This window comes from Corticium candelabrum, chromosome 7 (genome assembly GCF_963422355.1).
Source record: "Corticium candelabrum chromosome 7, ooCorCand1.1, whole genome shotgun sequence".
Taxonomy (NCBI): Eukaryota; Metazoa; Porifera; class Homoscleromorpha; order Homosclerophorida; family Plakinidae; genus Corticium; species Corticium candelabrum.
Window position 1 is genome coordinate 3,822,928 of NC_085091.1, and position 13,075 is coordinate 3,836,002.

At 43.3% G+C, this 13,075-nt stretch overlaps 1 protein-coding gene across 1 annotated transcript; it reads left to right on the forward strand.

The window, feature by feature from the left end:
* The first annotated feature begins 5,506 nt into the window (after positions 1–5,506).
* Positions 5,507–6,783, forward strand: LOC134181698 (uncharacterized). The gene is made up of 5 exons (XM_062648966.1): positions 5,507–5,686; positions 5,785–5,924; positions 6,008–6,257; positions 6,340–6,544; positions 6,623–6,783. The coding sequence occupies exons 1-5, from the start codon at positions 5,507–5,509 to the stop codon at positions 6,781–6,783; spliced, it is 936 nt and encodes a 311-aa protein (XP_062504950.1).
* Positions 6,784–13,075: the final 6,292 nt, after the last annotated feature.

A 13,075-nucleotide genomic window follows, 5' to 3' on the forward strand; every position in this document is an offset into this window, starting at 1 on the left:
GATCCGGACTCCACGTGTAGTTCACTCGTTGTTTGTGCGGACAAAGATGTCTTTTCCCCCTAGAATGGCCCTGGAGACTTCAAGTTTACTCTCCCGAAAGTCATCATAATTGAAAACACGGAGAGCGGACTGCAATTCCACGTCAATGTGTCTCTTGTTGCCATTGCGCGCCCTACTGGCCATTAGAGTCTGTGCACTAGCAAGGGCCGTGCAGATAGCGGATGTGCGACGAAACAACGAGTGAACTACACGCACAAACAACGAGTGAATACACGTGGAGTCCGGATCGCTGTAACTAGACTTGGCAGGCTCGCCAGTCTACGCGAGTAGGACAATAACTTAGCTAGGAATACACTCACCTTCCACATGCTGAAGTCGTCTTGAGATTTGGATAGCGTGAACGTGGTGCATCACTCACCGTGGAGAGTCACCATGCGCTGTTCGGAAGCTTGGGCGTGATACAGAATCTGCTGGGTCACACATTAGATAGATATAAGCTAATTGAGTTTGTGACGTAGGTACTTTTTAGTCACGTGGGGTGCCAAGACTATGACGTGGGGTGACACTTAGTGAAGTAAGTGTGTGAAAGTAGGTGCGGTGAGTCCAGACTCACGCGCGGGAGGCTGAAAATGTCATACGGGAACCGGACACTGCCAGACTCACGTGAGTCTGGGGACGAGGCTAATACGATGTAGGTAACTCATCAGTCAGTTCCATTCGAATAACATCGAAACACTCAGTAAAAACAGGCTAACCACTGAACGACGCAATGAACTTCGTCTGCAACAACAGCAACGACGTGATCGCGGAATCGACTCTGTTGGAGGGCGTTTCTCCAATGGACTGCCAAACACAACGCTGACATCACCACGTTGAATCTGTTCGTCTTCAAACAAGCTAGAGCCTATCATTGCAGCTGTTACACCGTGTTCTGTCAAGCTTGCTACCTGGTCTCTCATGAGAGAAGCAATGGCTTGGATGGAAAGAGCAGTCTGCATTACCAAAGACCTGCAGAGTGTTGCACACACTTAGCATCATGTGGAATATCATAGACTTGCCATTGCCAGTTCGAAAACATGCGAAAACGTCGTCTCCTCGGGCCAGATGACATCTCATGGATGCAGAGGTGCTGCAACGACTTCACAGCTTCGATCACGAATTGAAGACAGCAAACAGTTACTGCTTCCGCTATTGAATCATCTGACATGGATCTACGAAGATCAGTCTATGTACTACAGGCGTAGCTTCGATTTCTAATTCACTCGAGAAGACCCCCATCGCAAGAAACGCTGCCGCTGTTGTAATACTAGCCTACCTGTGTGTCTAACAACGTTAATTAGCATGTCTAGAATTGTAACCGTAAACTAAGTGGTATTGTTCTTGTTGTAGACCAATCAAAACCACCGCTCGGAGCGAGCGGGAAATTTCTATTGGTGCGGAGCGTTTCATGTTTAATAGCTTTCCCGCCCCTGAACTCGTCTGTGGTACAAGTGCGCCCAGACGCTCTCCCGCTCGCCTCTCCTACTTTTGACCCCATATACCTGTCACGTGCAGTGCGTACGGGAAAGCGTCTGGATCCGAGGCTACATCCGGGGCTGCAACCCACATCTGGGGCGAGGCTAAGTGTGTATATGACAACCAAGAAACACCTTCAGGAGTTGAATGCCACCTACAGTCAACTATTCATATCACACGTCCCATACTTACAGTATGATGAATCCTTTACTACACTGTGCTGAATCTAACACTGTTGATAGTCAGTGTTTGTAGTGGTGATGGCAGCGCATCCGGAGCTGCAAGCCACACTGCGTCTGGGGCGAGGCTTTTAGTACACACTAGGCTCGAGAGTCCAGCCGCTCATCTCCCACGCGGCGGGACAAATTTTTTGGGTCCACTTCACACACATCCCGGATATATAGCCGGATAAGTTTAACTTGCACGTGCACAGTAGACCATTCTCACGTGCACAAGTGGCTAGTAGTTCGAAATGTGAGGTGTTATGCTGCCAGATCGTGGGAATTGCGCTTTCTCTGCGATCAGTTACCACACTGAGTAAGCAACAGTGGCTAGTGAAAGGAGAGCCCCAATATGGGGAATGTTGGTTGCTACAAACCGTTTTTTTGCAGAAATCGACTTTCTCGAGAAACAATTGACTCCAGAAAAAGCTTTTCGTGATGCAACTATCGTACAAGACGGCAGAGGTTTGTACGTTCTGCTAGTTAATTGATATTAGTTAATTAACTAATTATTAATTTATTAGAATACAGTATTTAGTAACATTAAAGCACAATTTATGTATTTTTGGTAGTATTTTTGAACCTTAAATGTGATTTAATAAATAGTAATTTATAATTTATAAGTATATATATATATATATATATATATATATATATATATATATATATATATATATATATATATATATTTTAGAGAGAAATAATATTATACTAGAATTTTAAAAACTTTTTTCCTGAAAAAAGAAATAGATGTAGGGATTGTATAAAAAGTAATAAAACAAGATCTACAGATAATATGAACCAAAGCCAGACATCATTAGTGAATCCTTCCAACCCAATAAAAGTAAAATGTAGGGAATGTGGTTGGAAGGATTCACTAATGATGTCTGGCTTTGGTTCATATTATCTATAGATCTTGTTTTTATTACTTTTTATACAATCCCTACATCTATTTCTTTTTTCAGGGAAAAAGTTTTAAAATTCTAGTTTGTAAGTTTTTAGGAGTGCAAAAGCACAGCCTACTCCAATAATTAAACAAAGATTTTATAGCCTAACAAAAATACACATTTTCTAAATCATACTTGGTCTACATGTATAGTCTCATATCTCGAGCATGTGGATCTTAGGTTTACAGTGTACTTGCAAATATTTTAAGAGCTATGCAGTGTTTATGTATAGGTGGTTTGAATCAGACGTTACTTTTAGTTGCAATAATACCACTAGTAAGTATGAAGCTGTGTTCTACTTGCTTCAGAGCTACGAGCATACGTGCATGTAGTTGTGGTGTGTGTGTGTGTGTGTGTGTGTGTGTGTGTGTGTGTGTGTGTGTGTGTGTGTGTGTGTGTGTGTGTGTGTGTAGATTGAAGAAGGAATTTATGCAGATGATTAGCTGTTAGATCTCCTGGTAGTCTATAATTTTAAAATTTGTGTTCGGTGGGGTATGAGTATTAGCGTTTAAACAACTAAAGTTCTTGGTGTGGGCAACAAAACAAGCTCGCATTTCCATTGATGGTCATGCATCACGTTACAGAATGTTGATGAGTTTGTTATCTAGACCACTTAATTGAAAACGCAAGATTCGGTTAGATAGACTTGTCACTACTATGAGAATCGAGATGCTAGTTTCAGCAGCGTCACCTTTTCTATTTAGTCTCGTAATTCTCACTTGTAGTCAGCGTGGGTTCTGTTCTCACGGCACAGGAGAGACACAGCATGAGGTTGTAGACGTTCTATCTGCGCGCTATCGGGTAGTGTTCTATGTGATGTACAAAATCTAGACATGAAGTGCAACTTGCAGTTGGGCCAATCGTACTCCTACATCTACAGTAATGACGCGACCATGCACTTCGAGTTACTAAAAATTAGTAACTGTCTGAAGCGGCGTACATACAGGTGCAGAAACACAGTACAGGAAACGTGCTGATGTGATTAGCAAAAACCGCGCCTAGTTTAATTGAATCAATGTATCAGCACGCGTTGGAATGCACCCCTACGCCGTCCAATGGACTCCCTACCGCGTACACGGCTTCTCGCTCTTTCAATTTTCTTTTTCTGATGTACTCAAATTATTTGAAAGAACGGATGAGCGTTCAATTTCTGTTAGTTCAAATCCTGCCATCAGTTCATCTAGACAACTACGTCCGCTTTCTCGTAGGCAAAGCAATTTCTAATATACTGAACCTAAAAATTTACAAATTTGAAATAATAAAATTTGAAATTTTGATTTTTTAAAAATTAAAATTTGAAAATGTAATGCAAATTTTTAAAAAATAAAAGCGTTATGTAAAAAAATTAGAAATTAGAAATTTAAAAATTAAAAAATTAACATTTTGAAAATTTGAAATTTGAAATGGCCGAGAGACCCACTGGTCAGTGGGTCTTTCGGCCATTTCAAATTTTAAATTTTCAAATTTTTAAATTTTAAATTTTCAAATTTTTAAATTTTAAATTTTCAAATTTTAATTTTTTAATTTTTTAATTTCTAATTTCTAATTTTTTTACATAACGTTTTTATTTTTTGAAATTTGCATTACATTTTAAAATTTTAATTTTTAAAAAATCAAAATTTCAAATTTTATTATTTCAAATTTGTAAATTTTTAGGTTCAGTATATTAGAAATTGCTTTGCCTACGAGAAAGCGGACGTAGTTGTCTAGATGAACTGATGGCCGGATTTGAACTAACAGAAATTGAACGCTCATCCGTTCTTTCAAATAATTTGAGTACATCAGAAAAAGAAAATTGAAAGAGCGAGTAGCAGTGTACGCGGTAGGGAGTCCATTGGACGGCGTAGGGGTGCATTCCAACGCGTGCTGATACATTGATTCAATTAAACTAGGCGCGGTTTCTGCTAATCACATCAGCACGTTTCCTGTACCGTGTTTCTGCACCTGTACGTACGGACAGTTACTAATTTTTAGTAACTCGAAGTGCATGGTCGCGTCATTACTGTAGATGTAGGAGTACGATTGGCCCAACTGCAAGTTGCACTTCATGTCTAGATTTTGTACATCACATAGAACACTACCCGATAGCGCAGATAGAACGTCTACAACCTCATGCTGTGTCTCTCCTGTGCCGTGAGAACAGAACCCACACTGACTACAAGTGAGAATTACGAGACCAAATAATAAAGGTGGACACGCAAGCAGTGCTCGTGGCAGGAGGGCATAGTGAACGTACGTGGACACTCCTGCTGACACGCCCCTTCCCTCGACGGTACCGCGTCCGACTACTACATTTACGTATGTCGTACTGTACCAGCAGAATAACCGCCAATTCAATACCAACTAACTTTACACAAGCAACGTACTGCATGATCGCGTGAATTACGTTTGTACTGTATCGTAACCTTTCTACAGAGTCTCTAATTAGCTAAGAATGCAACAACACGCAGCTAGAGATCCTCTAGTATCGGCATCAACATCTGTTAGGGGTTTCGTTGAAGGACGCACGCACACACAATAAACAACGGATCCGAGTCAAAGACATCGTTTAGCACTCGGTAGGGGTTGATCGGTAGAGCGTGCGTTGAAAGAATGCTGTCACATGTTCGGCAAGATCGCTAGCGTTACGAGGTCGTGGAGGGCACAATCATGTTGGTGGTCGATGGTGCTTTGGAAATACTCCTGGATCATGAGAGCTGGCAGCGCCGACTAACCAAATTTCTGAACAGCGAACAACTTGGGGATTCCCCAACTAATTAACTGTAACCTATACCGCCGTGCAGCACGTACAGTATAAGCACATCGTATCAAATTGAGTCACGAATGGACGAGAGAGAAATTCAGGAAATGGTGAAGGCTGGGCTATCGCACTCAACCATAAGTTATATACTTCGAAGAAGACATCCTGGAGTCAAAGGTTTTTCTGAACGATCCGTTAGACGATTTTGTCATGAGCAAAACATTCATTATCGTTCTGCATTATCTGACTTTGACATGAGGATGGTAGCCCAGGCAGCTGTTAGAGAAGAAATATGTTCTCTATTTAATAAACCCGTATAAACAGATGGAGACTTTTGCCGTTATTACACGTATCTACATAGGTTGGTCCAGCGTACGGAAGAAAGATGATGAAAGGGTATCTTCAAGCAGGAGGACTTAGAGTTGGTGACAAACGCATTGGACGCATTCTAAGACAAGTTGCTCCTGGATATCATGGAAGGAGGCAGCAACTAGCTCATCGGCAAATAAATCCTGTGCCTTACTACGCTCAATATCCTGGACACAAAATGCATATAGATCAAATGAGAAACTTGTTATGTATAGAACAACACACGTTCTTGCCATAGACGGTTACAGTGGTTTTATTCTTGGTCTAATTACTATGCCAGTCAAGAACAACCTTATAATTTATAATCAGCTTTTCAGACCTATACTTCAGCAGTTTGGGTTATGGGACCAGATTCGCGTTGACCATGGGAGAGAGTTCTATCTTCTTCTGTATGTGCAGGAACACCTAAGTTATCTAAGACGAAATCAAATGAGAGCACCTCATGTGCAGTCTATGTCAAGAGAGGTACCTATGTATTGTACACTCATGCATGTTATTCTAGTTCTTACAGTCTGTAATGATATAGCTCTTTTGCTTTCTGAAACAGAATCATCCTGCTGAAAGAATTTGGGTAGAAGTCAATCAAAGAGTGAATTACCCGATAAAACAAGCTCTCAATGCTCTAGTAGAGGTGGACCAGCTGAACATGAATGACCCTATTGTTAGATTTTGTTTGTCCTGGATAACAATGAGAGTGTGTCAAGTCGGAATTGAACGTTGCGTTCTTGCCTGGAATAATCATTTCATTCCAAGTATGAGATTTAGAATGTTGCGTATACACTGAGCTCGTTTGAAATCGTACTAATTGGTGTGGTATACATTAACTTTAGGAAAGGGTATTCCCAGAGACAGAATTCAGATGTCCATGGCTGTCAGACTTCAAGCACAAGACATCCCAACTGTAGATGATGCTGTTCGATCATTTGAAGGAGAGGGAGGAGTTCTAAATAGACTTTCTGAATTCGGTACGGACCGCATCAGATGCGACTAGCCTCGCAAGCCAGGCTCTTCCGCGCAGTCGCTGAGCTAACCGCACGTGAATCACACGAGGAGGAGGAGCTTTTACCGGAATTGCTCCAGCGCGAGAAGAGCCTGGTCGCTTTCGAGAACGTCATAGTGACGTGGGACCCCCGATACGATTTCATAGCTTGATAAAGCTAATTCGATTTCCTAAAGAGCTCGTTTATGTAATTGCGCTGATACATGAAGCAGAGAGGTAGCCCTCCGCGGAGAGCGCGTGAACACGAAATCCAGTGAAGCCGTTGATGGACGAAGTGCTGGTGAATAATGAGCGTAGGAATGGCCTACATGGGACTGGTCCGCTGAACCTACACTCTCCAGCAACGTTTCGTTCTACTGAACTCATCTGCAGGTTTGCGCGAATTGAAACCGACGTAGAACTATTCACCACTCCTGCGCGTCTACTCTGACATCTATAGCCTGTGGGGGAAATGGTGTGAGAACTGCCGGCCCAGTTTCACTCAACGGTTCATGAAAACAGTGGCCTAGAGCTTGTTGCAATTGACCTCTCCGCGTGTATTGCTAACACAGTCTATGTGACGGTACTTTCCACTCAGCAAGCAACACTTTTGTACGATATTGACCTCCTCACGGTGAACTGGAAACATCTAGGCATGGGAAAACAGCAGTGCAGTGGACCTACCATGTTCAGGAAGTGTAGAGTTGACTCGTAGTTGCACGTGTACACGTACGACTTGTTTCAATGCACGGTTTCTTACTGCTACATATTTACACTAACCGCGTACAATGAGTTCATTTCTCAAACTACCGCGCTGCAGATCTAGATTCGGCGGTGTGCTGTTGGCGAAACTGAATGCTGAAAAGGAGTCGTGACAATGCAGAATATTACATGGCTGAGCTGTCTGCATACGTACTAGAAGCGAACGATGATGTCAACTACGTACTTCGTGCAAAACAAGCAAGTGCGTGAAGCGATGTCGCGTGTTCTCAACTTTCATACCTACATGCTTACCTAATAGGATTAGCTTTATCAAGCTATGAAATCGTATCGGGGGTCCCACGTCACTATGACGTTCTCGAAAGCGACCAGGCTCTTCTCGCGCTGGAGCAATTCCGGTGAAAGCTCCTCCTCCTCGTGTGATTCACGTGCGGTTAGCTCAGCGACTGCGCGGAAGAGCCTGGCTTGCGAGGCTAAGATGCGACCATGTTCGCCAAGCGAGATTACAAGCCTTTACGTTGAGATTTAGTTTTGATAACATTTACTCAGAAACAGTCAACGGCCGTTGGCAGCAACTACATGACTCTTGGCGCTACTATTATCACCTTACAACTACCTTCTAATAGCATCTACAATATCATATACAATACGCCAATATAATGTAATACCATAATTTAGCCCGTGACTCAATTTGATACGATGTGCTTATACTGTACGTGCTGCACGGCGGTATAGGTTACAGTTAATTAGTTGGGGAATCCCCAAGTTGTTCGCTGTCCGGAAATTTAGTTAGTCGGCGCTGCCAGCTCTCATGATCCAGGAGTATTTCCAAAGCACCATCGACCACCAACGTGATTGTGCCCTCCACGACCTCGTAACGCTAGCGATCTTGCCGAACATGTGACAGCATTCTTTCAACGCACGCTCTACCGATCAACCCCTACCGAGTGCTAAACGATGTCTTTGACTCGGATCCGTTGTTTATTGTGTGTGCGTGCGTCCTTCAACGAAACCCCTAACAGATGTTGATGCCGATACTAGAGGATCTCTAGCTGCGTGTTGTTGCATTCTTAGCTAATTAGAGACTCTGTAGAAAGGTTACGATACAGTACAAACGTAATTCACGCGATCATGCAGTACGTTGCTTGTGTAAAGTTAGTTGGTATTGAATTGACGGTTATTCTGCCGGTACAGTACGACATACGTAAATGTAGTAGTCGGACGCGGTACCGTCGAGGGGAGGGGCGTGTCAGCAGTACTGCGTGCGTGTTCACCTTTACTATTTAGTCTCGTAATTCACTTGTAGTCAGTGTGGGTTCTGTTCTCACGGCACAGGAGAGACACAGCATGAGTTACAAAGTCGGTGTATTTACTTTCTAGTTGCATGTGGGCACACCTTGCAAGGTCTCCTCTAGCTGCAGTGGAGGTAGTGGCTAGCTAGCGATGTGATTTGGAAGAGTCGTTGTCTTGACAAGAGTCTGCGGTGAGACGAGTTTGTTTACTGTTGTTATGTGTAGTGCATGCACAGAAGTCGGCTCTCACGACTTGGGAGAGATCTTGTTGTAGTGTGAAAATAGGGGCGTGGTCTCAACGCAGCCGGTACGTATATTAGTGCACGATGTTAGCACAGTTCTTCAGTTGAGTTTTGAAGCAAATATCGTCTGCATTGCTTGAGTACAATGGAAAGACAACGCTCTAGTGGATCGCTGGAGATGGTGACAATTGTTCGAGGGACGCAAGAGCTGCCAATGCGCGTGACGGACGTAAACAGCTCGAGACTATCGCGCGTTTTCAAGGCAAGTACAACGATCGATTAATTCTACGTTTTCTTTGCATCGAATAGAATTTGATGTCTGTATATAGGTAGACGTCGTCTACCTAGAAAGAGAGGACGGTCAAGAGCCAGCGGTTTTCCCTCAGACAGGAGGACGCTTCGACAATCTGACAGGCGGTCGTCGATACCGGTTGCACGGTGATAAAATTGAAGACGGAAAACCGTTTACTTCATCACCAAGCTACGCTCAACTACAACCCATTCTTGGATTAGCAAGTGAGCGCACCGCCTCTAGCAGTACAACTACGACGCCTGTACCGGGCACCCATTGGACGGCTGTGCCGCCAAGCTCGTCGTGGTCTGCGTTCAAATCAGTGGCACCCAGCAGCCGTAAACAAAAAGCGGCAGCAAGCGCCAGAGATCTAAAAAAGTCTGTAGATTTGTGCTCCCTAGAAGTGGTAAACAACAGACTGCAACTGGGAGACGTCCGTTCAACTACGTTTATTCGGGTAGCGGAAAACGATGTCTGTTTGAGCAACATGACGGACCTAGTGCAAGCTAGATTCCAGTCCGTCATGCCTCTAGACGACAGGATTTTGCTGGTCGACAATCGTGCTGTTCCGTTTGCAGACGATGAAGGCACCAGAGGTACCACTTACTTACTACTAATACTACTTAATTTGCACGCACGCTTGCATGCATGTCTGCACGCTGACCTATAGAATTGTCTTGTCTACGATTACGCTATGTTTCCACTATTAATAAAAATGGCTCTGTTATATTAATTTCTGGACGTGTAGACGTTGATTTCTGGAAGGCACCTGCGCGACGAATATGCGCTGTAATGCAGTCTGACCTAGACGCAATGAAGGTCTACCTAGATGCCATGCGGGAGACCCCCGTCAGCAGAAAGAGAAGGGCGTCGACTTCAGCCAGTGAGCTGCAAACAAGGTCAAGTACTTCTTCATCTGCTACTAAAGTCTGGCACAAACTAGACGGAGACATCCACGACATACAAACCCAGTTAGATGCCATAGAGTCCAACGTCGAAAGACTTCACGACAGACTAGAGAACGTCGACGATAAATTAGACGAATCTATTTCTTTGGCACAAAGTCGATTCGACTCAAGGCGATCACGCTCGACAAAGCTGGCAACGATGACGATGAAACTACTGGGATGCCGTATATGCCACCTGTTCCCCAGGACGCCAGTCAGCATAACTACTTGCTGCCGTCAGTGGCTAGGGTGTGAAGCTTGTTTTACCAAGCTCTCGGCAAGTCGGTGTCCTTTGTGCAACGCCGGCTGGACTGCTGAAAAAAGTTGCGTAACAGTGAGGGGCTTGGAGGGGCTGAGACCCATGGCACAGGAACTTAGGAAGCATCTTGGCAGCAACGTGGTTCATGATGAGAATTCTAGCTCCTCCGAGTCCGACCTCCCGCCTTTTGCACGACCTCCATCCTCGGCGAGGTCGGCAACTGCTACTGCTGCAGCTGGTGCTGATGATGACAATGGTGGCCCCAGTGCAGCGAGTCCAGTCCTGCTTGACTAGACTGACAGGTACACGAGTTGCGTACTAGCTTAATTTGCATGCCGCTATAGAACTGTAGATGCGAGCTTTAGTTGTTGAGTTGGTTTGGACAGTTGACTAGCTAGGGTGATGATGCGCGTAGTATAGCTATTTAGGTTGTAGAGGTAGTGTTCTATGTGATGTACAAAGTCTAGACATGAAGTACAACTTGCAGTTGGGCCAATCGTACTCCTACATCTACAGTAACGACGCGATTATGCACTTTGAGTTACTAGTAGCTGTCTGAAGCGGCGTACAGGTGCAGAAACACGGCACAGGAAACGTGCTGATGTGATTAGCAGAAACCGCGCCTAGTTTAATTGAATCAATGTATCAGCACGCGTTGGAATGCACCCCTACGCCGTCCAATGGACTCCCTACCGCGTACACTGCTACTCGCTCTTTCAATTTTCTTTTTCTGATGTACTCAAATTATTTGAAAGAACGGATGAGCGTTCAATTTCTGTTAGTTCAAATCCGGCCATCAGTTCATATACACAACTACGTCCGCTTTCTCGTCGGCAAAGCAATTTCTAATATTCTGAACCTAAAAATTTACAAATTTGAAATAATGAAATTTGAAATTTTGATTTTTTAAAAATTAAAATTTGAAAATGTAATGCAAATTTAAAAAAAATAAAAACGTTATGTAAAAAAATTAGAAATTAGAAATTCAAAAATTAAAAAATTAAAATTTGAAAATTTAAAATTTCAAAATTTGAAAATTTGAAATTTGAAATGGCCGAAAGACCCACTGACCCCCACTGACCTCGGTCAGTGGGTCTTTCGGCCATTTCAAATTTCAAATTTTCAAATTTTTAAATTTTCAAATTTTCAAATTTTAATTTTTTAATTTTTGAATTTCTAATTTCTAATTTTTTTACATAACGTTTTTATTTTTTTAAAATTTGCGTAACATTTTCAAATTTTAATTTTTAAAAAATCAAAATTTTAAATTTTATTCTTTCAAATTTGTAAATTTTTAGGTTCAGTATATTAGAAATTGCTTTGCCTACGAGAAAGCGGACGTAGTTGTCTAGATGAACTGATGGCCGGATTTGAACTAACAGAAATTAAACGCTCATCCGTTCTCTCAAATAATTTGAGTACATCAGAAAAAGAAAATTGAAAGAGCGAGTAGCAGTGTACGCGGTAGGGAGTCCATTGGACGGCGTAGGGGTGCATTCCAACGCGTGCTGATACATTGATTCAATTAAACTAGGCGCGGTTTCTGCTAATCACATCAGCACGTTTCCTGTACCGTGTTTCTGCACCTGTACAGTACGTACGGCGCTTCAGACAGTTACTAATTTTTAGTAGCTCGAAGTGCATGGTCGCGTCATTACTGTAGATGTAGGAGTACGATAGGCCCAACTGCAAGTTGTACTTCATGTCTAGATTTTGTACATCACATAGAACACTACCTCTACAACCTAAATAGCTATACTACGCGCATCATCACCCTAGCTAGTCAACGGTCCAAACCAACTCAACAACTAAAGCTCGCATCTACAGTTCTATAGCGGCATGCAAATTAAGCTAGTACGCAACTCGTGTACCTGTCAGTCTAGTCAAGCAGGACTGGACTCGTTGCACTGGGGCCACCATTGTCATCATCAGCACCAGCTGCAGCAGTAGCAGTTGCCGACCTCGCTGAGGATGGAGGTCGTGCAAAAGGCGGGAGGTCGGACTCGGAGGAGCTAGAATTCTCATCATGAACCACGTTGCTGCCAAGATGCTTCCTAATACCATAATTTAGCTCATGACTCAATTTGATACGATGTGCTGCACGGCGGTATAGGTTACAGTTAATTAGTTGGGGAATCCCCAAGTTGTTCGTTGTCCGGAAATTTAGTTAGTTGGCGCTGCCAGCTCTCCTGGAGTATTTCCAAAGCACCATCGACCACCAACGTGATTGTGCCCTCCACGACCTCGTAACGCTAGCGATCTTGCCGAACATGTGACAGCATTCTTTCAACGCACGCTCTACCGATCAACCCCTACCGAGTGCTAAACGATGTCTTTGACTCGGATCCGTTGTTTATTGTGTGTGCGTGCGTTCTATGTGTAGTGTGGGGGCGTCCTTCAACGAAACCCCTAACAGATGTCGATACCGATACTAGAGGATCTCTAGCTGCGTCTTGTTGCATTCTTAGCTAATTAGAGACTCTGTAGAAAGGTTACGATACAGTACAAACGTAATTCACTCGATCATGCAGTACGTTGCTTGTGTAAAGTTA